This window comes from Cyprinus carpio, chromosome A13, assembly GCF_018340385.1.
Source record: "Cyprinus carpio isolate SPL01 chromosome A13, ASM1834038v1, whole genome shotgun sequence".
In the NCBI taxonomy this organism is placed as follows: Eukaryota; Metazoa; Chordata; class Actinopteri; order Cypriniformes; family Cyprinidae; genus Cyprinus; species Cyprinus carpio.
The window spans coordinates 10,113,631-10,140,787 of record NC_056584.1 but is presented as its reverse complement, the minus strand read 5'-3'; the positions used below and the strand labels follow the sequence as shown (position 1 = coordinate 10,140,787).

The 27,157-nt window shown below is 37.2% G+C and overlaps 1 protein-coding gene across 9 annotated transcripts in view; it reads left to right on the top strand.

Annotated features, from left to right (window-relative positions):
- LOC109045573 (sodium bicarbonate transporter-like protein 11) overlaps positions 1-27,157 on the top strand; it is a 57,249-nt gene that overhangs the window by 17,654 nt on the left and 12,438 nt on the right. For 4 of the 9 annotated variants that reach the window (XM_042768707.1, XM_042768711.1, XM_042768708.1 and 1 more), the window contains exons 2-9: positions 1,825-1,875; positions 3,600-3,722; positions 9,000-9,043; positions 10,298-10,526; positions 13,129-13,161; positions 15,790-15,871; positions 21,513-21,636; positions 23,078-23,287. In XM_042768707.1, the coding sequence (XP_042624641.1) occupies positions 1,825-1,875; positions 3,600-3,722; positions 9,000-9,043; positions 10,298-10,526; positions 13,129-13,161; positions 15,790-15,871; positions 21,513-21,636; positions 23,078-23,287 (896 nt within the window). Of the gene's footprint in view, positions 1-1,824; positions 1,876-3,599; positions 3,723-8,999; positions 9,044-10,297; positions 10,527-13,128; positions 13,162-14,485; positions 15,021-15,789; positions 15,872-21,512; positions 21,637-23,077; positions 23,288-27,157 lie in introns of those variants that run through there. The other 5 variants (XM_042768714.1, XM_042768713.1, XM_042768710.1 and 2 more) reach the window with 3 other exon arrangements.

Here is a 27,157-nt window from a genome sequence, read left to right as displayed (position 1 = left end):
TCAAATTACTAATACCAGAGCTCTCAGAATAACCCTCAAGAAATCATTGTATAAAATGATTTAGGTAGTGATGAAGATTAGGATGTTAGCTTAGTTATGTCTTTGTTATATATAAATCCTCAGTCTTCAGTGAAAGTTTTTATTGATTTTAAATAATGCTAATTTAAGGAGCAGAATGAGGGTTGTCAGGCATGCCGAGGCTTCTCATGTTGGACTGGCCAGTCTCAGCTGATTGGAGTTTCATATCAGTTTAATATTTAGACAGTCTGTTTCCTGTGCTGACAAATTCTGCTTTTTTTACATCCTGCCGAATATAACGGCACAGCAGCTCGTGTTTTAGGGCTGTCACTGAAGAGAAATATGAGACAAACTCTCTGTCACTACATCTGATGTAGACTGTACTCTGTATGACAGGACAAGATATGTGCAAGTTTTTGTGTGTGTATAATTTTTATACTCCAAAATGTGAGTGCTGTGGTACACTTATGCCGGTCGTACATGCATACTCTCTTTAGGCAGGGTGTTTTGCTGGAAAGAGAGGTACCTGACAATTAAGGGAGTCAGAAAGTGGGAAAAGAGAAACCTCAGTCACGGCTGACTTCACCTCATAAATATCCCCTTAAACGGCACCAAATGAATGTAGGCCACAGGTGTGGGAATATGTGTGCTGGATCCATGTGCATGTGTTTATGTCTGAGTGTGAGCATGCTGGAGTAAATATGTGAGTTTATGTCTATATGTGTATCAGTGGAATTGTGCTTTGGAGTGTGTGTGGCTGTTTAGTGACCATCGTAAGGGCATGACTAGTGTACAGCATATTCACCTTTGCATATTCACACTGATTCTTGAGACATGGAACAACACATGGGACAACATTAGTGATAATAACAATGTATCAGTTTTGAAAGAAATCAGAGATTAACACTTGAATGTCCTGAACACAAATTTTGTGTCCTTAGACCATAGCAAAATTTCATATCCATCATATAAATATTTTATATTTTAATGAAAAATTACTGCTATGTCTCCTGACAGAAGAAGGAGGTTAATTTGAAAAATATTACTCTTTTAAAAGGAAGTTGTCAACATCAAAACCTTTTAAAATCTGTCTTCATTCTGAAGGTCCTCTTTAGATATTTAAACTGCTATGAGTTCAAAAAGTCAAACAGACAAGTTCAATAGTGGGTGAAAAAAATAAAAATAAAGTAAAATACATGTAAGTAATTGTGCTTATATTTTTATATTTTCACATATCCCAGCCATAATATGTCAACTCTAAATTGTGAATAAATTGTTTCGGATTTTTAAATACACTTCCCTAATTTTAAATTAATCTTGGTGGTTTCAACTAACCCTTTGAAAAAAAAATTGCTTCTAAATTTAATATGTTATTTTTTTTTCTTAGTGTGGTGACAGTTCAATAGATGAAGTTGAATATCAGTTTGAAAGCATCCCGTGGTCTAAATGAATTTATTCATTAAAGTGAATGCTAGATTGATCAATATTTATAATAACTATTTAAAAAAAAAATTTTTGTATCTGTTGGTGTTGACATTTATTGAGCAGAAAAACACATTTTGGGAGAAAATAAAGGCCAGAAACAGCAACAGAACATGTTGAACAGATTAATCCATAATAATTCCTGGATAGATAACCTTTTATTTTTGTAGCCTGTTTTGTTCCAGTACTGAAGAATCAGTGCTTGATCAAACCTGCTTTGTTCTCTTACGGTAATCAGAAACACTTACTCATGCTGTGTTATTTAACACACACTCGTGGTAATTTGAAGTCTTTTGTTAACTGTGGTTTTAATTTCTCTTGCAGAGGCTCCCCCCTCAGGGATGGCTAAGAATGGATACTTCTATCAAGAGATGGGTGAGTGAATGTTTGTTGGAGTTGGTTGGTGTGTGTTTGTTTGTTCAACACATGGCCTGGAGGAGAGGTGTGAAGGTCGAGCTGGGAGTAAAAAACAGGCAGAAGGAAACTCCTTTCTACAGTATTTAAAGCATGCCCTCATTTCTGACTTGCAGGAATATTCAAAATATAACATTTCTGGAGTTCTCATCAGCATCGAAGAGAGACAAGTTTTCTGCCTCTGATTCTGCTGCATTGAAGCACAATGCAGCAAAATCTGAGAAAAAAAATCTCTAGTGTCTGGAAATGTTGTCTGTTAAATTAATTGTGCAAAATTTGTTAGTGCAAGTAAAGCTTGTGGCATGTTCATAGTTCTCAAGTATTCTCTCATTATGCCATTTCAGAAATCCCTGTTTATGTCATCTCTCTCTCTCAGTTCAATTCAAGGGGCTCTTGTTTATACGTATGTAATTATAACAAAGTATATGGGGGTATTTTCAATAACTGAGTTAATTTGTTCATGAATAGGCTTTCAGTGAATCAAACACTTATGAATATGATCAACCACGGTGTGCTGAGCTTGAAAGAGCGAGCGAGAAATGGGGAAAAAAGGGAAGCGTCGTCGTCGGGGAGAGGAATATCCTCTCGCCCTCTCGCCCTCTCGCCCGCTCACCGTTGGTTGAGGGCATTAGAGTCAATGAGCACATGTGGATTAACAGCCCCCTCTCCTCTCCATCTTTACATAGAGAATAATAGAAGGGAAGGATTAGTGAATAAATGAATAGATGAGGAGAAAGATATGGAACCGATAGCCACTCACATGCCACATTCAGCCAGAGAAGCGAGAACAATAACAAGCTGCCAGGTGTGGATAAATCACAGCTTCAGCCACACTCTGGCTACACAGTCACATCTGTGGGGTATTAAACCCCAAGAACACTTTGTATTCAAAGTTCACTTTGTATTCATAATTCAAAAATTATGGATTATTAAAGCCTGGTTGTGTTTACATTGAGGAACTGTCTTATCGTAATGAAATATCAATTCAGAATGGATGGATTAAATGTACAGTGTAGCATATTAAATTTGTAAATTAATTCTTACTTTAGCATATGAGTTTGTTAGTAATTTATAGGGTCAGCAGAGGACAGTGTACAGTATGTATGTAGATATGGAAAGTTCAGTAATATTAATAAGCATTAGTAGAAGTTAGATATTTATTTTATTATATTTTATTTATATGAAGGGTAAATTAATATTGTGCTGTTGTAAATTTTATAGTGTATACTGTGCTATACTGTTAAAGATATTCCGTCAAATTTACAGCAAAAAAAAAAAAAAAAAGCTGTGGTTGCCAGAAATTCGCTGTAAAAATATGATGACAGTGTTTCCAGTGTTATGGGATATTGGTAACAGTAATGTAATAGGCTACAGATTACAAGTTAACCCATTTAAAATGTAACTATTTTAATTACTTTATTAAAGAAATGTAACTCATTTCGACAAATGTTGTTCATTTTCAAACATTTACACCATGCAGGATTAACTTTAAAATGATGTTATACTGTAGCAATTATAAGTTTTTCACTGTATTTGGTAAGGTAGCTGACAGTTAGCATGTTTTTACTGTAGCATTTGTAATCTTTTATGTAATATTTACAAACATTTTGTTTGTATTAAAATATGTGTTAAAAAGTATATATAGATTGAGGCTGTTGGGTGTGTGTGTGTGTGTCTGCTCTTAGAGCAGAGGGAGAGAGAAGAACATGAGGAGGGGAGCGAGGAGCGAGAGGAGGGCCAGGACTCTCCCATCCCATCAGGAGATGACATTCATCTCTACGGCAACACGACACACCAAGGAGGGACAGGTCAGTGAATGTGTGTGTTTGCGAGCGAGTTCAGGGTGGGATGGCAGTTAGACCCAGAGCTGTTGATTAGCTCTGAAGATGCTCAGGTTAGCAGGTCAGTTGTTGCCACGGCAACAGTCTCAGGTGTGCTGTGATTAAGTTGCACACCCCCACCAAACCCACACACGGTGACAGGTCACCTGTTGTCACTCAAAACCACACAAAGTCGTCTTCTCCTCTTTCTGTACTCAGGAAAATGTAATCAAAGATGACAATCGGTAAGAAAAAACATCTCCATTGTAATTTACTTTTTAGTATATAGTGCATGCAAAAGGCCAAATAGTTGATTTTAAACCACTGATAAACATTCTCAGAAGTCTGCAAGGAACAATGGACATTGTTTGGAAAACAAATGTTATTGCATTCATCATTGTTTTGTATCCATAAACTTTACTGTTTTTTGATATAACTCTCTTTTTAAATCATAAGACGCTAGCACTACATGAACCACCAACTGATATTTTATCCTGAAAGTTGCCAATGAAGTTGTCTAAATCCAAAATGAAGATTCACCAGGCAGCACAACTTAAAACCTTTAGCTACAGTATTCAACAAAGGTCAAAATAAATGAGGAGAAATAATAATATGCTGCAGTCAAAGACACTGGATTACAATTCTTAGAGGACTGAAATAGCCAAAAAAACAGTAGGTAATTTGCCAGCTAATTTTATAGTGGTTGTGAAAAAAATTGTGTGATTGTGTAAAAAATGTGGGGGAAAAAAAATTGTTTTTGTGAAATGCATATTTACCTAACCTTCTCAGGTAAATCTAGTCCTGTCTGAAAAAAGCTTTTGTTATCTCTCGTAAATCAGTATGTTGGATGTGTGCCACATCTGCAAAAAGATGCATTAAGTACATAAGTACAGATGAATCACATGCTCAATGGTTTCTGACTGTTAAATGGCTGCTAATGTGTCTAAACATCATAAGTATAATTTGTATTTTTTTTTTTAAAGTATAACAACTCCTGATGAACAACGAAAGTGCACTACATGGTTAGGCCAGTTTCACACCACAAGCATGAGCAGCGGGTATTTTTTCCGGCATGCATGTTAACAAATGATTGCATTCACACCGGGAGCAGGAACTACGTGTGAACGTAAAGTAGGATTGTCGCATGAGCAACGCTGACGCAATGTTTTCAGTGCCGAGTCTATTTCTGCTGCACTGCGCATGCTCAATTAAAGTGACAGCTCAAAAAAAGTATATATATATATATATATATATATATATATATATATATATATATATATATATATATATATATATACTTTTTGATTTATATCAAAAATATGTATTGAAGATTTACCCATTTAAACTGTTTTTTTAAATATTCAGTTTGGGTGAAAGTATGGTGTATTATATATTAAAAAATAAACATTTTAAACAGCACGTTCTATAAAGGACATGATCGGAGCTGTTTTTGTTGTTTACTATTTGCATGTGAATCCCCATGGTAACAACCTTTCAAAACTTCAAAACTTTCAAGTTTATAACTGACCAACTTGTAAAACAAATTTATAGCTCTCTTTGTAACGAAATATGTAGCTTTGGAGCTCTGGCGAGTCTACAGCTGCAGTGACGATGTAGTAATGCGAACGTGAAGCTGACGTGAATCTCAAGCTTGCAGTGTGAAACCAACCTGGAGTTTCGCTAATCATAAATCATTTACATACAGAAGTTCTGTAGGTACAGTAGGAAAAACAGCCGGTTTAAAACGGATCAGAAAGAGGCTGGAAAATGGCCATGTAAAACTGTTTTTGGTGCATGAAACCTCGAGTAACATTATAACTGGACTTCAAGGAGAAAAAATGCTACAATATAGCCCCATTAAAGATTTTTGCTGCATTTACTGTTTTGCATAACTGAAAACTTTTGAAACTTATAATGTCTTATGGATGATGTAACATATCTATTAATAGGGTTGCTATTTGCCCTGACGTGCTGCTGCTGTTGAAAGTGAGCGCAGCTTCAGTAATATCAATAGACAGCTGACCCAGAATCAGACAAGCGAATGTTCTCTCACTGTTTTCTCAAATACAGTTAGTTCTGTTTTAAATTCTTTTTTTCTGCGTGAGTGACTCCTGCTGTGCATTTGGTGGGCTCACATTAGGATGAGTTGGGTTTGTTCACACGTTGTCTCATCCGGTCTGATGTTCTGTCATCCTCAGCGCACAAGCCTTCAGCACTTGTCTAGATTAAAACCAAATTCCACTCCTCTGACATACTGCTAAGAGTTTGAACTGTGTAGGATGCACACGTGTGTGTGTGTGCGTGTGTGTTTGAATTTTTATAAACCAGGGCTTCCAAACATTTCATTTTAAGTGATAATTCCCATGATTCATCAGTTGGCCGAACCGAACACCCAGCCATGTTATTTAGAAAACTGCTGGGTTTTTAATGCTGCTTGATTGCTGGGGGTGAAGCAGGGGCGGTAAGAAATAATTACAGACTACAAAAATAAATCAAAACAAATATTACCTAATATGAGATCAAATTATGTCTAAACCACTCATTTTTCTGAAGTAACACAGTTGCACACCAGTCAGAGTTCTCAGAGTTCTTAAGGGAGAAAGCATCTCTTTTGCCTCCCTTGAATTCTAATCAATGTCCTGGAGCATGGCGTAACTGTGAGGAATGCATGTCCTTCTTGGCAGCACTATGATTGGCTGATTTCTCTTCCACAAATTCGACTGAATGGGTCAGACTTCAGGAAATGGATGGATTGATGTCAGAGTAACAGCTCATCCACTGCCATGACCAGTTTCTGTTGCATTCATATCAAAATGAACTTGAATTTCTTGAAAAACAAGAAATTACCTGGGAGTGAGCCGGTTTTTAGCAACCATGCAGTTTGGTGAAATTAAAAATTCATCACCATGCCCACAACCTTCTCCCGACTCTCAGTATTTATTGAGGATTTGTTGACATAAATGGTACATGAAATGTGCTTGTTGTTGTATTATTGTAGTAATTTTTTCTGAAGTAATGTAAAAATAATGTTTAAAGGGATAGTTCACCCAAACCACCTTCGTTCATCTTCAGAACACAAATCAAGATGTTTTTGATGAAATCCGAGAGCTTTCTGACCCTGTATAGACAGCAAAACAACTGACACGTTCAAAGCCCAGAAAGGTAGTAAAGACATCATTAAAATAGTGACATCAGTGGTTCAACCGTAATGTTATGAAGCTACAAAAATACTTTTTGTGCTCAAAGAAAACAAAAATAAGGACTTTATTCAACAATTTCTTATTCGTGAATGTGTGTTGAAGACTTACACAGAAGAGAAGAAATTGTTGAATAAAGTCATTATTTTATAAACTTTATGAGACTATGATGTAACTTGTTTTTAGTTATGTGATTTAGTCACCATCAGATTTAACTGAACTTAAGCATTTCTACAAAGAAGAGTGGGCAAATATAGCAAAGTCTATATATGTATTTTTATTTCAAATAAATTCAGTTTTTTACAGTGGTTTCGAGTTACAGTATATCCAGCAACTCACTGAGCTTTAATTAGGTATTTAATTTTTTTTTTTACTTTCTATTCATAAATCCAAAAAAAAAAAAATGTATTATAGTTTCCAGAAAAACAGTAAGCAGCACAACTAGAGTGATTTCTGAAGGTTTGGTATAAAAAAGCAGCTTTGGTGCATTTAGACATCTTGTAATAGACTTCTTTTAAAAAAAAACCAAATGAATCTATAGTTTCAACTTAAAAGATTTTGACAAACTTTTCTCAAATAAATGCAGGCTTGGTGAGCATAAGAGACTTCTTTCAAAAAATCATCAAAAATCTTTCTTTCAAAAATCAAAAATGACCCCATATTTTTGAACGATAATGTATATACAGCCCATACTCTATATACAAAATTATTACTGTATTATTACAGTTTGCTTGTTGATAGTCCCAAGTGTAAGGTAAATTTCCAAACCAAGAAACTATGTAAACTACAATGGAACATGAATTTACATTAGATTTTTTACTGAAGTAAATACTAAAGTAAACAGATTGAGGGGCTTTGGCTCCTCATTTCAGAAGACCACAGGGGTGAACATACATCTGACTATTACCAGCCTCCGGCAAATCATTGATGCTGGTTTGATTGGATGTGGTCTTGATAACTGGCTAAATGCTGAATTCTCTTTGGATTGGACTGAGCTTTAATTAGGTATTTAGATAATGCAGTACATTTCAAATCAACATGATATTACAGTGGTTTCGAGTTACAGTATATCCAGCAACTCACTGAGCTTTAATTAGGTATTTAGATAATGCAGTACATTTCAAATCAACATGATATGACTTCACATAATTGTTAAATGTATATTGCGCACTTGTAAACATCTAAAAATGCAAATGACAAATGGAAAAGTGATGGAAGGACAGAAGGATGGAAGAGGAGAGAATAAAATAACCAGTTTCACGTGGTGACTGTAAGCCATTAAAAGGTTTGACAGGTTATGTAACCTTATTAGTTTAACACATAGACTTACCTCTTATTAAAACCCAAAGTTGTGTTTTTAAAGTGGTGCTTTTATTATCAGTTTTCCCCTTTTAATCCCAAACCAATCTGAGAGGCTGTTTAATCTTGGAGCTAAGGCAGCAGAGGAGTCAGCCGCAGGTCGTGGTAATCCTGCCTGAATATCTCTTTCCAAGGGCAGGGCTTCTTGTGGCCCACGCACACAGGACTGAGGGATCTCTATTTGATAAAGGCCTTCTGCTTTATATAATCTCTATATGGAGGAGGACTTAGCATGCAGCCATCACGTAAGGGTTTCAAGCTCAACTCCAAACCTGAGGACAATACTAAACATGAATTAAGCAAATAAAGGCCAGACAGGGACACGGCAACACATGCACGTACACGAGTACGTCCCGTCCCTTCAGAGTTTGGATGATGCTTGTGATCCATGGAGTATGCTGTGATGTATGTGACGGTTACTAGTAAACAGTGTTCTGGGACGGATATTTTGTTTTATATTCAGGGACTGAACTGTTTCATAGCAGATATTTGTGATGTTGGGTTAAGTTGAGGAGATCACAACAGGGGCTCTCTGATGCAGATTGCTTTTATGTTCACTGTTGCTTTTTTTTTTTGAACGATGCTATCAGAGTGCTCTCTTTGAAACTAGTCATTATCTTCTTAAAAACTCTAAAAGCTGTTTTATAATTGTTGTTGTTTTGGCACACTGTGTTCACCCCTCAGGCCTCCTATTCTCTTTTTCCTACAGAATCTGATGTCCACGGCTATGTGCTTCTGAACACGTCTCGAAGGGTGAGACTTTTCACTACATCCACATGCCAAACAAACCTTATAAGATGCATAGTCCCTGCCTGAAGTTATGTGCACACCTGTGACTGCACATTAATTTAATTCTGTATTGATATACCAGTCTACACACAGTGGGGCCCAAGAGTGTGAGACCTCTTTTTTTAAAATTGGGTATTTTTTTATTTAAACATGCAAATAAAACATTTTAGGATTTTGACATTTTAAGACAAAGCTTTTGACATAAAATGATGGGGGAAAAATACACTGGATAACATGAAGATCAGGTTTTACCTAATACTGTGTAGCATTCTGAATTCTGGTTTCTAAAATTACATTTACTACTTTTTACTCAAATTACTATCAGTTATTTTGATTCTGCATTCTAAAATTAATTGTACTAGTTTCTGATCAAATTATCAATTATTCACTCAAATTGTTATACTGATAATTTAATTTCTAATGAAAAATGTAATAAATTAAACAGAAATATTTTCAATACAGTATCAGATACATACAGGCTGTATTACATTCCTAACAACACTGTAAAACAAAGTTTCCAATGACTTATTAATCAGTGATCCCAGGGTCATGGAAAACATGGCAATGTCAGGACATTTAAAAAAAAAAAAAATTTCTAAGAAGAAATTTCTATAATGAATATACCGTTTTCAAATTATGGTGAGCTGTAAAATATTTCAGCTGCTAAAAATTTCTCTTGTGTGGAGTAATATGTTTTAGCTTCAAAAAATTTGAGATGCAGGCAGTTTTTAGAATGCTGTGTCATGCGCGAGACACTGCAAAAGACGCAAGACGCAAAATCGTTCAAACATGTTTTGACATAGAGTGTTTACATAGAAAAAAATGGAAAAGTTTTTTCACTCCATTTTGTGAGTGAACCGATCTTTCAAGTTCTTTTTTAGTGATTCGGTCAAAGTGAATCAAAATAATTTTTGAAAAATAAAAAATGTATACTTTTTAATATAAATTGTTATGGTATATAATATGTATATGGTATATATATATATATATATATATATATATATATATATATATATATATATATATATTATATATTAAATGCTTGTCCAGTATTAACAAATCATAGGAAAAATTCAAATCATGGAAAAGTTCAAAAGTCATTGTTCAAAAAAAACATCATAACCCCATTTAATATATGATTATAAAAAAATTATATATGTTATTTACTTTGAATATTTTTTTAGCATTGCTGACATGTACCTCTGTGTGTTCCCTCAGTACGTGAAGCTGATGAACTTCGAGGAGGAAGTGCGAGCTCACAGGGATCTGGACAGGTTTCTGGAGAGGGCCAGTATTCTGCTGCATGAGGACGAGGCCTCTCTAGACGATGTGTTAAAGACAATGCTCCTCCACGTCTCACAGGACCCTCATACCACTGAGCCCAGCTGCAACTTCGAGGAGATCATGAGCTCCCTCTTCACAGATGCAGGGTCACAGGAAGTCAGTGGTGAGTGTGTTTGTTTCTATTTGTGTGTTATTTCATGAAAAGCTTATGAAAGGTTGCTCAATACCTTAGAGAGCTGATTTGACTGACACCTCAAAGGATATAAGCACAGCAGTTTGACGTTGGTCAATGTTATTTTAATTTAAAATGCTTTATAAATTATAATACAAATTTTACATAAGAATGAGTAACAGAGGGAACTGTGCAGAGACAGACAGGAAAAAAGAGTTTCAGCAATAATTAAGTCCATTTTCATCCCTGCTGACCCCAAAGCTTTGAAACTCAGTCTAGGATATGTCAGAGAGAGGACTTGCTTTGAATGACCACCTAAAGGGAAGTCAGGTACTAATAACACTGTTCTGTCCAATCATTTACACATTAGACTCACTGGAATTGTCAAACCTTCCCAGAGGACACATAACCCTTTATGACGAAATATAGAGAAAATATAGACAAATCAAAAAAGTTAAGCTGAGAGCTGAAATACCTTCAAGGCAGGAGCAGCTGAAAGGAAATGTATAATTGTGTATAAAATGTATTATTCAAGATTGAGTACATAAGATATTTGAGTTAATAGTTAAGATACAATAATCATAATAGAATCAATTCGAATCAATACAAATTTGAACTTTACTAGTTGAGTTAAGGCTAGATTACACTACATGACTTCTGTACAGATTTTTGGTGCTGTTTGCAGAAAGTCTGCAGATTTTGGTCCATCAGAGTTGACAGATTTCACAGAAAATCACATGATGGGCACAGACTCAGATTTTGCAGCTTCAGACTGACAGTCCATGCAGTCAGAGGATGTTAAGCATGTTTGATATTTTGAGTCAATTCTAGCAAGAAAGTGCATGTTTTTGCATGAATTTGTTGTGTTTGAGACAACTTGAAAAGTATTGTGTGATCTTCAGTCATTTGGTGTATGATGCCTAGTTTTTTCCAATCTTTTCAGATTTCAGAACTTGTGTAGTATATTCCAGACCTTACACAAACGTTTATGAATTTTATCATTGTTTTGTGTGTGTGTGTGTGTGTGTAGAATTTGTTCTTACATTTTTGAAAATGTATTTTTTAATTTAATTAATTATTTCTTATTTAACAATGTATCTGCATTGACTAATTTGTTATGAAGCAAGAAAATGTCTTTTAAAGACTGTCCAGCATGTTCAAATGTGAGACTGGTAGTGCACATACATAGTGTTTGCTGTTGGTTACTGCACATTACTGCAGCTATCATTAGATCTACAGTACTCTACTGGGTCATTTTATTCACTGGCCTCTGGACACCCAGCATTTTCTAAAAATGGTCCCAAAGCTTCATAATTCAAGTATCCCTGCTTTATGAGCTCAGCTGGTCTCTGTATCACTAACTCCTTCTCTCTCAGGAAGACTGAATTATTCTTCAAAACACAAGAAAACTCTTTACTGAGATACACAGGCCTATTATATGTTGTAATTGAACATATCTCTCAACCCTGATATTTCTCACCACTAGATGCTCAGATATGATTTCTTGAATCAGAATTCACTATAATAAATGAAATATTCATCATAACACAATCATTGTATCAAGCCACATAGATGTGTCATTTCCTTCTGAGATTTTCACAAGCTGGCAGCAAGCTTTTTCTGGATTGTATTGATCTTATCCGGCTCACCAGTAATCTCTGTGTTCTTATCATCATTGCCAAATTCACACTGAATACACACAGAATATAATTGGCTATCATGGGCACCAATTAAGCACAGTACTGGACTTTACTGTACCGTCACTCCAGTTCGGTCTAACACGGCACCTAATCTGTGCCCAGACTCTGTCAGATTGTGTGAATGGTGAGATGTGAATTATCGTTTGTTGATATTGTTTTTTTTTTCTTTTTTCAAGTCTAGGGATGATACATTCCCTCTTGTCTCTGTTGCTAGGATACATAGCTCACATGTGAGCAAGAATCATATTAATGATATGAGCCTGGGAACATGCAAATGAACTGACGTGTGATTGGATTATGAAATGTGAATGTCATGAATATGATAATGTATGATCATTTGGTTGAAAATCCATGAATTGGTCTAATTGTGAGTGTACTGATGCACGCACACAGCAGGTCTTTAACACACAGACACCCACTCACTCTTGTACACGCAACCCAAAGTCTATCAGTCTGAAGATCAAATTAGAATGAAATGGGAATAAAGATCTCATTCAGCCAAGATGCAAGCACAATAAAAGATGGAGAAAATTCATATTTCATCTGGGTAAAGAGACCTGAGCATCTGCCTGACAACCCAGCCCCAATTAGTGAGAGAGGGAGGTTCGGTGTGTCTGTGTGGGTGGTGGGTTATCTGAATTTGTGTCTGAGAGACGTTTCACTCTTTCTGCTTGCTTTTAGGGTTCATAACGTGTTTTTGTGCTCAACCTTACTTTAACTCTTTCCTTTCCAAGCTGAACTCAGTTTCTCTCTGTGTGTGTGTGTGTGTGCTTGTGTGTGCATCTTTTTTTTTCAAATTCTATCGCAAAGGTAAGTAAGAGAATGTGTGTGTGTGTGTGTGCTTGTGTGTGCCTGCATGTGTGCATCTGTGTGTCTCCAATTCTCTCGCACAGACAGGTCATCGAATTTCATTTTCTATGACAACGGTAAGAACGATATGATCAGACGTGGGATATTACCCACAATTCACTTGTGTTTTCTAGCTGAGTGCTGATGTTTCCAGTGGATGTGATTGACATGTACCATTAGTCCAACAGACACGCGAGTCTCTGTTTTCTTATTCAGATCCATCAATTTACTGTATTTTCCAGCTGATGCAGTGACACAATCCAATTTGAAATCAGTATCCACACATCTGAAATGACAAGATTTGGTGTTGTTTTAAAAGAGTCGGTGGTGAATGCTGAGTGATTCCCTTCCCTGTGGTGGTGCTTTAGATTGGGATGTATCATTGCCTCTCTCTCTCTCTCTCTCTCTCATTCCTGCCTCATTGCCGTTCGGCTGATTGGCTGTGCATGGATTCCGCTGTTGTGATTGAAAAAGTCCACTGTCATTCTGATGTCTTTTTCTGCTTAATATTTATGCAGCACACACACACACACACACACACACACACACAAGGAGTGAACAGACTTTTTAATATCTTCACACACACACACACACACACACACACACACACAAGGAGTGAACAGACTTTTTAATATCTTGAGGAAAAGACTTTAGTGTGTGTGAATTAAAGCATCTCATTCCATCCTGATGTCCAGGCCTCTGGCAGTTATCAGAAGGGGTGAGGTGCAGTTGGCCTAGAAGATTGCCTGAATGTTAATGCGTGTATATTAGGGCTGGATAATGATATTTATTTATAATATTAAATATTATAAATTATACAAATAACTAAAAAATCAATAAATAATCAAAATTAATAATAACTTAATGATTAAACTAACTAAGTATTTAATTAAGGAGTTCGATAAAGATTAAATTAAGTAACATAACATAACATAACATAACATAACATAGTAAGATAAAGATTAAATTAAGTAACATAACATAACATAACATAACATAACATAACATAACATAACATAACATAACATAACATAACATAACATAATATCATATTTTTTTTTACTAAACATTTTAAGCAAGTAAAATGCCACACAGAGACATCTGTTAACATTTTTCACAAATAGTTGACAGTGTTATTTTAGTATCGAGACTATTATAGTTATACTATTATACTATTATTTAACTGTTATAGTGTGTTTTTTTATATGTCTATAATTCATTTTTATTTCAGTTTTAGTACATCATCAATTATTTTAGTACATCAAGTGAAATAAATAATTATTTTATATTTTATTTCATTTAAAGTTTATTTTATTTCATGTTTCGTTTTTGATTTTATTAAACAACAATAACAACCACTACTGAAGAAACAGATTAAAAACCCACATTTAAAACATAAAAAGAAATGAATCACACTTCCCAGTTCTAGCTGCTTTTTTGCTACAGTGGTTTGAATCAGAGACAGTATCAAAATATCTTATCAACCTACTCACAAGTGTGAAACTGGCCTACTGGCATTGTCTTACAAACGTAATGGCCAGAAAACATTTAAACATCCCAAAATTTGTTTTTATCAGAAACAAAATAATATACAGTATAATACACAGTCTTGTAAATATTCATCCAGCTGTAGTGTTTGCGAAGGTGTGCATGTTTGCCTTAGTGTACATGCTTTTATGGCCCTGCACAACATGCATCATTGTACTTTTGATTTTCAAGAGAAAGAGATGGTCTAGTTTTTCCTTCACGAACACACCAAGTAAACAATTATCTCCACTGTTTGTCCTTCTGCCAATTCAACGGTCTTCATATTGCCCTGTATTGCTCCATTGATACATTTCCCTCTCTTTCCCCTCCTTCTCATTCTTTCTCTCTTCCTGCCTATTTCTCGATGGTGCTGAGTGTGTTGTCATGGTGATACCCATCTGTCCACGGTGTGAGTGTGTGATGTCTTATTGATGAGACAGTGTGACTATGTGCCAGAGACATCCATCCTGCCTGCTAAACAGCACACACACACATGCGCACACACACACACACACACACACACACACACACTCACACTCACACACATTCACATTCACATACACATATTGTTTTTGCTGGTCATGCTGAACAACTCACACCTGTCACCTCTGCCGGACAGAGGACGTACTGTATACACACATACACCCACACACACATACATCTTTCATACTGATTGTGGTTAATATGCTGGACAGCTCACACCGACACAAGACAGAGGACAGGGAATGCAAATACACACGCACTGATTGATTAATTTGAATTAAACATTTGGTGGTGTTCTTGGAAAGGTCTTCATTGTCACTCATGCTGGCTGCAGTGATGTGTATTGTCCTCTGGTGAGCTTCTGCTTCTGTTCTACCTTGATATGCATTAGCTTTTTCATGGAGATGAGTGGACTTTGATTTAATTACTGGCCCTTCCATCAATTCACATCCTCTTGTTAGTTTTTTGTGTGTCACTATGTACAGTGAAAGTCAGTTGACTTAATCTTGGTGTCAAACTCATGAGTACTCTCACTACTGTTCTTCAATTCACACTGAATGTGCAGTACTTTTGAAGTGGCATCCAGATTGTAGTTAACTTGACTTGATTGTTTCATTTCTTTCTTCATGCATGGTTATCCATTGTCTGGATTGCATGGCCGCTCCTGACTGACCCCTTGCCTTCTCTCCTCACAGTGCATCTATTGTCAGAGACGCTGCAGTGTGTGACAGCCACAGCCACGGGGATCCAGTACCAGCAGTCCTGGCTTTGCATTCTGTGAGTTACTTGGATCTGTTTTACCTGCAATGGTGACCCTTTAGAGGTTCTAGAGCAGGGGTGTCTGAAGAAATCCCTCAAGAATAGTAAAAAAATATTATAACTAGGACTGCCAATTTAACTTTGTGTACTTAATAAAAAAATATACAATACGGTTCAAAAGTCTGGGGTCAGTAAGATTTTAATTATTTTAAAGAAATTGATTTTTTATTCAGCAATGATGCATTAAATTGTTTAAAGGGGTCATATGATGCTGCTAAAAAGAACATTATTTTGTGTATTTGATATAATGTGTGTTTATGCGGTTTAAGGTAAAAAAAAAAACACATTATTTTCCATATAATGTACATTATAATTTCTCCTCTATGCCCCGCCTTCTGAAACGCGTCGATTTTTACAAAGCTTATTGGTCTGAAAAGCGAGGTGTGCTCTGATTGGCCAGCTATTCACTCAATTGTGATACGCAAAATTCACCAACCATAACACACAAATCTTACTCCCAACAACACAATACTCAGTCCACCAGCACCACTAGACAACATCCCAACCACCACTCTCTTTAACAACCCATCATCACTTTCTTTTAGCAGTTCAGTCAATGTACTGTTAGGAGTAACTAAATAGTTCGGGATATTGGTTTATTTCATGTCAGAGGGAGTGTAAGGCACGTTTATAAGCCGAATAACTAAAGTTATTTGTGGATTAGTGCGTACTGGAGACGCAAACTGTTTCAAACTATTCAGTTAGATTTGGTGAACTGGTTTGACTGGTCCACTAAGAAGATCTGGTTAAATAGAAAGATTCGTTCGTGATCCGGACATCACTAGACGGGACAAAACAAATAAAACTCATTACAAACGAGGCATTTGTTGCATCCAGTGGGGACATATTTACTGATTATAATGACTTATACTGTCTTTTTACGTGTTGCGTTACGTATCTCGCTGCATAAACATAAAACCATGTCTGCATTTGTGATCTGAGAAACAACAAACAACAAGCCTACTCTACTGCTCAAAACTCGGGTTTGAATCATCATTGGCAAATTATTTAAATATAAAAAACGTACCTACAGTGATGTGAGTCACAGGCGCCAGACTGTTCTTGCAAAGGTTGAACTGCCCAACTTTATAGAAAAAGCAGTTGTGCCACAGATGGACTACAGGCTACTGGTTCAGGAAACAGTCCTCATCCTCCAAAAAAAGAGCAGGACACATCTGAATATTTGGGTTGGACTGTTCTGGAACAGTGTTGTAAATACAACTTAACCACTGATTTCTAGTCATGTCCTCTTTTGGAAGACCAAACAAAGTTTCACTTCAACGAAACTCACATCGCCTCCACAACATGGCAGCTGCGGCAACAGAGTCTTTCTTTGCGTGAACATTTGGGCAGTGTTATGCAAATCTTCCCACATAGTGACGTAGAGATGTGGGGGCGTGGTAGAACAAGCCGTTTTAGGGGGGTGTGGTTGATCCTTAAATTTTATAAAGAATATCTCTTTGGATTTGAGACTTTAGTCTTTACAACTTTACAGATCTTCTTTATTCACCAAGAGCTTGTAACACTCCAAAGAGAAAGGAAAATTTGAAATTGCATCATATGACCCCTTTAATATTGCCTGTAAATACATTTATAATGTTACAATGGATATCTATTTAAAATAAATGCTTCTCTTTCAAACTTTTCCTAAAATAACGTATTAATGGCTGCTGAAAATTCAGCTTTGACATCACAGGGATAAATTGCATTTTAAAATCTATTAAAATATACAGTTATTTTAATATTACGCATTATTAAAATTGTTATTTTTTATCAAATAAATGCAGCATTGGTAAGCATTAGAGACTTTTTTCAAAAACATAAAAAAAAATTCAACCCCAGATTTTTGAAGGTTAGTGTACTGTATATAAATATTTAAATATTTAACAACATTAATAATAATAATAATAATAATAATAATAACAATGACAAAAAACAAATCTAATCATTCTATCTGAATAATACGCCAACTCTCTAATAATGTGTTCAGTGATTAGCAATTAAATTAAAATGTTTTTGAAAACTTATGCAAATATCACTGGCTATCATTAATTCAACAAATAATTAATTAGATTTGACTTTTTATCAAATGACAGCCCTAGTTTTAACTAAGATATATGTGTGTCCAGTTGTTATAAATGGGAAATTAATTCAATGACCTTCTGTTTTAATACAAATGACATAAACCCTTTATTCTCTATAGCAAAAAAGAGCCAGAACTAGGTGTCCAGTGTAACCTCAGCAGGTAGCCAGTGAGATCTGAGGGATGCATTGAACAGTTGCTGCTAGTGAATGCTGTCCAGAAAAAAAATATCAAGATAAATGGAATATTCAAGGTCAACGTACAAAATGCTCAGAAGACATATCTGGGGCAAGAGTACAACATCAGTTGACACTGTTAGACATAGGACACCTCAGTACAAAATAGAGTAGAGCACTTTGGAGTCTCTTTGAAAAAAATGGCAAAAAAAGCAATCAGTCTGAGGGATTCAGTGAAGGAAGGCCAATCTAGAGGTGAGCCGAGTCAAAACATGCATTATGACAGCAGAAGCTTTTGCCAGTATTACATTGTCAATGCAATTCTGTGCCAGGGAGTCCTTGAATCATCAATTAAAAATCATTAATCGCCTTCTCTTGGGTTAAGATGTCTTTGTAGTGCTGATGTATTGTCAAATGTCTATAAGGAGTTAGTCAAGTGGACATGCACCCTGGCGTGTCCTCCTGTCTTCTCTTCAACCTCTCGAGGTCTCGCTCTGCTGGATACTGTAGCTACCCACATGAAATTCTGACTAGAATTTCATAAAATATAATTGCATGACTTTGAAATATAACTGTTCAAATGAAAAAAAAAAACCTTCTGAAAACAGTCAACTTAAAATTCTGATAGATTTCGAGGTATTGTGATAATGAAATACTGCTGGATCAGTTTGAGCATGCACAGTATGATAATATCCTGAGGCTGGTGAAGAGGCAGATGGCCTCGGGGAAGAAGTTGCTATCATGGCAAAACTTGAGCACATGACTAGCATGTCTGCCCGAGGAAGGAAAGGTGAATAGGTGATGCCCATGATGTGATGGGGCTGAGGATCTTTCAAGGCCTATTTGAGGGTCACAGGGTTCAGTAAAATTTTTAAAATGTTTTTGAAGAAAGTCTCTAATGCTCACCTAGGTTGCATTTATTTGATCAAAAATACAGTAAAAAGAGTAAGATTGTAAAATGTTTTCAGCAGCCATTACTGTAATCTTCAATGTCACATGATCCTTATTATAATCAACAGTTGTGCTGCTTAATATTTTTGTGAAAAACATGATACGTTATGATTGATACATTTCTGATCAGGAAACATCAATCTCAGGAATTAGTATTTATTTTAAATATAATATTTTGTAACAATGTAAAAGTCTGTACTATAACTTTTAAACAATTTATTGCTTACTGACCCCAAATTTTTTGAAAGATAATGTACAGGCAAATATTTATCTGGTATTGTTGGTATTTTGCTCAGTTTGTTATAATTTAGAAGAGTACGTTTGTGTTAATGACATCTAGAAAGCTAAACTTAAAACCAGAGAACAAATGGAAACAGAAAGTTTAAGTGTGTACTCTCAAAGATCAAATTGACCTCTTTTCATTGTGTGAGGAATAATAAAATGAAGATCATGCCAGAGACTCATTAATGGAGCTCAGCAAGTAGCAGTTTTGCGATAGCAGTATTTTTGCAGCCCATCTACACCCCAAGCTAGTGATGCAACAAAACAGCTTCATTTATTATAATGAGAGCGTTAGGAGGAGTTCAGATCTCAGTGCAAGAGCAAAAACACACTGTGGGCTCAAACAGTTGTGTGAAAGTGTGCAGTGGACCCCACGCTGCCACACTCGCAGTGTAGTGTGATTATAATTGGAACATTCTATTTTGTCACATCGCACAGCCAGCACTGTAGATAAAGCATCATTTCACACTGCTCTGAATAGTTGTAGGGGTTGACTATCATTATGAGTGCAAATAACTGGAGAAGTGTCAGAGACAAAAGTAATTGCTTACTCCCCAAATATACAGTGGCCCCAAAAACTATTTATAAACTTAAGAAAAAAATATTTTCATATATAAGGTATTTTATATATATATATATATATATATATATATATATATATATATATGGTATATATATATATATGGTTTGCCATTGCAAAGACGATCATCTGTCCTTTATTGCAAATACTGATATATGCTATTCACAAACAGTGTAAATAGAAGTAACATGCTATTTATACTAATGTTTAAAAATAGCAATGGTGAGTAGGGTTAGAGAAAGAGTTTTTTAAAAGGCCAACTTTTGTACAGAAGTAACTCTTGTAATCTGACAAGATGAATGCAGCTCTTGAGCAAATCATACATTGATGCCTTTAGGATTCACATCTGTCAAAATCTACCTGCTACCTGCTATTGAGTCATTTATCAAAATAAATTGATCACCAACAAACCCTATTTAACAGACATCTGCAGGTCATTAATATTCTCATAATACACATACACTCTCTCACAAAATTCAAAACACTTTCTTAACAACCACCAAAAAAACTTTTATCAACAGCCTCCGAACTAAAGCAGTGTCAGGCAGCACCCAACATCAGTGCACAAGCTAACAAATCATATATAGCAGATGCAGCACATTAGACAGTGTGATATTTCACCAACCACTCCCTGTTAAACTTAACCAGTAGTTAAATGTGTCAGATTCACAATCATCAGTGCTACTTGGCTGGAGCAATCTACGCTGAACTGTTACTGCCTACATAAAACAAGTGGTAAACTGAGTTTTTACCACAGACAGACACACAGACACAGACAGACAGACAGACATACAGATAGATAGATAGATAGATAGATAGATAGATAGATAGATAGACACACAGCAGCTCTATGTCTTTACGTTTATAGTAAATAAAACAGAGCTCCTAAATGTGCTTAATGCACCCAAGTGCTTACAGAATAACATGTTTAGCATGGTTTAGATCAGACTACCCCAGGGCATTTTCCTTTTCTAAAGTCTCTTGTGACCTTAGTACAATGCCTTAGTTTTATGGTTATGAGTATTCACTGGACCAATGAGGCAGATTCAGCGCCCCTGATGACAGGGTCTGAGTATAGGGCCTGTTATTAATGCATATTTTAAGTAAATTAAACATTTTGTTCCTTTGGCCTCCCTTATGGTAATATTTGACTTAATTTAATGCAAATTACTGTATATTAAATTACCAACTCAAGTGCATTGAGTGCTTTTATCTTTTCTGTTTTAATATAGTTAATTGTGTTGATATTAACCTCATAATAGGTGGCGACAGGCCTGAAACAAAAGGTACACACTTGAAAAAGAGCAAGAAGTGCCTTTTTGCAAATCGCCCCACAACCAAATATTACTTTGACACCCCTGTTCAAGAGCTTTCTGTAATCCAATTAGACCTCAACCGATGGATTACTTAATGTGTTTGCTGAACTCCTGTTACGTACTGAATTAATCTGATACTATGCCAGGTACATTAAAGCACTGTGTAAATCGTAAAGAGGATTTATGATGATTTATGAACTCTTTGTGACAGCTGTAATGTGAAGAACCTGCAGAGGCGGCACGTGTGTATCTCACGCCTGGATCGTCCACAGAACTGGGGGGAAAACTGTGCAGAAGTCCGCTATGTTATCCTCATTCTGGCACCTTCAAAGATGGTAATATAATCACACACTCTCTCTCACACGCACAAACACACACACACACACACACACACACACACACACACACACACACACACACACACACACACACACACACACACACATTGGGTTTCCATGTTTTATGGGGACATTCCATAGGCATAATAGTTTCGATACTGTGCAATCTGTATTTTCTATTCCTTTACCCTAACCCTATCCCACACACAAACCTTTCTGCTATTTTAGGTTTTCAAAGATCATTCTTTATAATTTATAAGCATGTTTGCTTATGGGGACCACAAAAATGGTATTTTACAACTTTAAAATATTAAATTGAATTATTGTTGTGTGCGACTATACATTTAGTTTTTAAGCAATTTTAATAGAAAAAATGTTTAATTTAGGAGAGAACATGTTTTTATAATATTACACTCTTTTTCCACATAGTTTCAATGGGTATTTATACATTAAAATATATAACTGCCTTCATATTTCAGGAAAAGGATAATCATGTTTGGGGGTCCTTGGCATCAAAAAGTAAAAGAAAAAAACTTTCCTCTGAAGGAATCATGAAGTTACTGGGGTATTTATCTCAAGAAAAAAAAATCTGGAAGAAAATACTTGAGCGAAAGTGTCGATTTGCTCTCTTTTTAAACAGTTTGCTATTTATGAGAAACAATTGAGATAATAAAATCTTATTCATGGCAGGTTCAGACACTCTAATACTATCATGTTCAAGTCTTAAATTCCTGCTCCTGCGTTTCCTGTTCCCCCTGCAGTCTCCCTGTAAAGGCTTTGGGGCCCCTGGCTCCCTCCAAAACCATTTTGTGTATCTCTTTGTGTCTGTGTTTACATCATAAATCTGTGTGTTTGTGTGTATGTGTTTACATCTGTTTACATCTAATCACTCTCTTTCTTTCTCTCTCTCTCTCTCTCTCTCTTTGTTCTTGCATGCTCTCATCTCTTTCTGTCCTCTGCAATTCAACAGGCAGTACAGCAATTTTTTTTTGCTTCGTAATCTTATGCTTTTTTCACAAACTCAAATCACATGCACACACACACACACACACACACACACACACACAAAGTCTACTCATTACGTTAAAAACTGGATTGTAATGCTGGCACGTGTAGATACATCCTCTTTTCTAGCCTTGTGTTTTAAAACACAAAATGTAATGTAATTTAAATACCAAATGGACTCAATCCATAAGATGATAAAGCACAAATCACAAATCCAGAGAACTGGGCAAAAGTGCATATACTCTCTTCTCTTGTATTGACAGAGTAAGAGCATTTAACTGAAAATAAGTTGAGAATAACTGCAATTGCTGTATTTTCTGCTCAGGAAATGAAGTGATTTCTTGATTACTACATTGAATTTTTCCTTTAATAGCAGTCATAAATCAGTAACGATCGCCAATTATGTTTGAACTCTGTATTTGACGTTTCTCAGAAAAGCACTAAGACGGCGATGGAGCTGGGCAGGACCTTCGCCAGCATGTTCTCGGACATCTCCTTCAGACAGAAGCTGCTAGAGAGTAAAACCCAAGAGGAGTTCAAAGAGGCACTGCTCATCCAGAGGTACCACCTGACCGCTGCCAAGCTTAAAACCACGGCTGTGGAAGGTGAAGAGACAGACCCACACAGTCAAAAACCACTGAAGGTGTGTGTGCAACGTAGCGAGTACGCCGATGCTTAAGGTTCAGTTCTAATGGCTTTAATGTGATTGTTTTCCTCTATTCTCCCCTCAGTCCTCGTCCGTCACTTTCTGTTTCTCCCTTTGCTGTTTGACTTACACTCCAGTGATTAAGTTCTACTGAGCATGTAGCAGCTAATGAGAATTTATCTTGCTTGTTACTCCAGTTTGACGCACACACACAAGGTCCGATTCAGCATATGTGAGCATTAGACCACCCTGGCTGAGGTTAGCCGCCTGTAAAAGCCTCTGTTTTCTTCTCTATAAAGACAACAGCGGAGGCCCAAATAGTTGTTTTTGTTTTTTTGCATTTTTTCACTCCATCACACATTTGAGGAATGGTAACCAGGTGGAGAGGATCATTACTTTGCGTGTATGTGTGTATGTGTGTGTGTGTATGATCACTTGCGCGTGTGCACTGCACACTAAAAGCTATTCATCTCTGGCAAACGACCAGAAAAGGTCTCTCTCTTTTTGAATCAGACACACACTGTTATGATGAATGAGTGCGGCTCAGTACTGCAAACTTAAAGCTGTATGACTTATTTAAACATATCCTAAAACAGTTTCTCTCTGACTGACAGAAAACGTGCCTGTCTGCCAAAAAGAGGCTAATGTAGGTTATTAATGTGAGACGGGCAAACTGCTCCACCACCAAATCTGTAAAGCCTATTAAAATTTCATTAATTCAACAAGACACTATATTTGTGTCTGGGGACAAAGACACACACACACACACACACACACACACACACACACACACACACACACACACACACACACACACCAGTGTTTCCTACCTCAGCATAACTGATGTATTTTGATCACACATGAATTACCAATGAACAGTACTAGAATTCTATACTGTTCAAAAGTTTGGGGTCAATAGTTTTTTTTTTATAAGAAATTTAATATTTGAATGCTTGCATTAAATTGATCAAAAGTGACAGCAAAGACACATGATATTACAAAATGTCTATCCATCAGTGAAAATAAGTATCGCAGTTTCCAAAAAATATTAAGAAGCCCAACTAAGAAATGTTTCTTGAGTAGCAAATCAGCATATTTGTTTGATTTCTGAAGGATCATGTGACACTGAAGACTGGAGTAATGATGCTGAAAATTCAGCTTTGCCATTACAGTAATACATTATATTTTAAAATATAAAACAGTTATTTTACTTTATAATTGTCACACTATGCTGCCGGAAGGAACACAGAGTCAAGAGTAATCGAGAGAGTCTTTATTAATCCAACACAGGGGTAAATCCAACATGGAACACAGACACACGTATGTAACTGGTAGACCCGACAAAACTGAACTAAAAGACTTTGGTATTTAAAGGCAGGATAATTGGGGAAACACAGGTGAATGGAATGACTAATCAGGAGACATGGAACACATGGGGAGGAAACTAGACACCTGGAATCAAATAAACACCATGGGAGACAGAAACTGGGTCACAGGGAGCAAAACACACAAACAGGTTCATAGTCCTGACTTTTCGCCCCCTCCCGGAAGGTGCGTCCTCACACTGTAGTAACAGAGGGAGGCGTGGGTGGGAACTTTAGAGGAGGTTCCAGTGGAGGACAGACCCCCAGGAGGGGGCCGGCAGACAGAGACCATGGAGGGAGGAGACAGGAGGAGCTTGGAGCAGGAGGAGTCCAGCTGGACCCAGGCCACAGCCATAATGACGGCCCACGGTGGAGCTGATGGTGGGAGGAGCCATAGAGGAATGGCCGCCGACTCCAGGGGGCTGACCAACAGTGGCAGAGCAGGTGGAGACTAAGGCGGAGAGCCGAAAAGCCAGGGTGACGGGGAGGATCTGGAGGTCCTAGGCAGAACCGATGGTGCCGGCGACCGACGAGGAGATATGGATCTGGGAGGCTGCGGTGGAGCCAGAGCGACAGAGGACTGAGGTGGAGCCGAGGGGACGAAGGAGCCTGATGGCGCCAGAGGGATGAGGCGAAGCCAGAGAAGTGGAGTCCCAAAACGGAGGCCTCGGAGGCTGGAAGCGGAGGTGAAGGAGACTCCGACCACAGCGACACTGGATGGCAGTCCCACGGAGCTCGCACCGCAATGATGGTGGGCTGAGGGCGAGCAGAGGGGCTGCCTGACGACAGCGGTGGAGGAGGCAGGAGCGAAGGGAGGGCGGGCATTTTGGAGGAGCGGCCACATTCTAGGAGCTGGCACTGGAGGACACTTTCTAGGGGCTGGTGCCGGCACTGGAGGACACTTTTTTTTTTAGGGGCTGGAGCCCATCCTGGGCTTAACTGGGGAACAGGCACTGGAGAATTGGAAGCCCCCTCAGGGCTGGACTAGGAAACCAAGGACGAAGGAGGGCTGGACGGGATCAGTGGAGACATCTGAGAGAGAAGAGGGGGCAGTTCATCCTCCAGTTCAGATTCCCAGTCTATGAGATCCACTTCCTCAGTTTGTCCCATTTACCACGCCATATCCAGCACACCCTCAGCTGCGATGCAGGGAGCGGAGCTCCACTCCGCCATCATACCGTCCACGGCTCTCTCCCTTGCGGTGGGCACTGTAGCCGGCTCTCGCACCTGGTCTGACGGGTTGGGCTCTGGCTCTCCGTCATCGGTGGGCTCGGGCATGCGCTTCGCACATCAAGGAGATGGTGGGCTGGGCTCTGGGTCCGGAGTGGACCTGGCGAGATCCTCCATTGGGAAAACGGTGAGATGTGACCCATTTCACGGCAGAGTCCACTCCACGAATGCGGCGAATTCCTCCCAAGGATCCTCTTCGAACGACAACACTTTGCACTCGGTGTTCAGGCTGGCGTTATAGAAAGCGCAGAGCACGTCGTCCGGGTAGCTGGTAATGTTAGCTAGCAACAGGAACTGCCTGGTATGGTCCTCGAGAGAACATCCTTCCTGCTCCAGCAGGAGGAGGAGGAATTCGGGGCGAAGGAGAGGATCCATGGACACAACACTACGAAAAAAAAAAAAAAAAGGTCTGAGGAAAACCGGAAAACAAACGGAGGGGAGACATGCAATTTAAACTTTTGTAGGTCGGGTCTTCTGTCACGCTACTGTGCCGAAAGGAACACAGAGACGAGAATAATCAAGAGAGTTTTTATTAATTCAACACGGGTAAATCCAACATGGAACACAGGAGGAAGACACACATATGTAACTGGTAGACCCAACAAAACTGAACTGAAAGACTATGGTATTTAAAGACAGACTAACGAGGGAAACACAGGTGAATGGAATGACTAATCAGGAGACATGGAACACATGGGGAGGAAACTAGACACACCTGGAATCAAATAAACACCACGGGAGACAGAAACTGGTTCACAAAGAGCAAAACACACACAAACAGGTTCATAGTCCTGACAATAATAATATTTCACTATATTACTGTTTTACTGTGTTTTTCATTAAATAAATGCAGCTTTGGTGAGCGTAAGAGACTTATTTCAAAAACATTAAAAATCTTACAGACCACAAACTTTGGAACAGTAGTATTTATATAATATATAACTTTTAATATTTATGATTGATAAATACTGTAATTATTATTATTAATATTTCTTTCAGTTTGTGGCACTTTAGATTCATAATGATGCTCAAAAAACTAATACACACAAGTAAAAATAATAATAATAATAAAAAAAAATTATTTATATATATATATATATATTAGGGCTGTCAAATGATTAATCACGATTAATCACATCCAAAATAAAAGTTCTGTTTACATAATATATGTATGTATACTGTGTATATTTATTATGTATATATAAATACACACACATGCATGTATATATTTAAGAAGAATATGTTATGTTTATATATTAAATATATTTATATA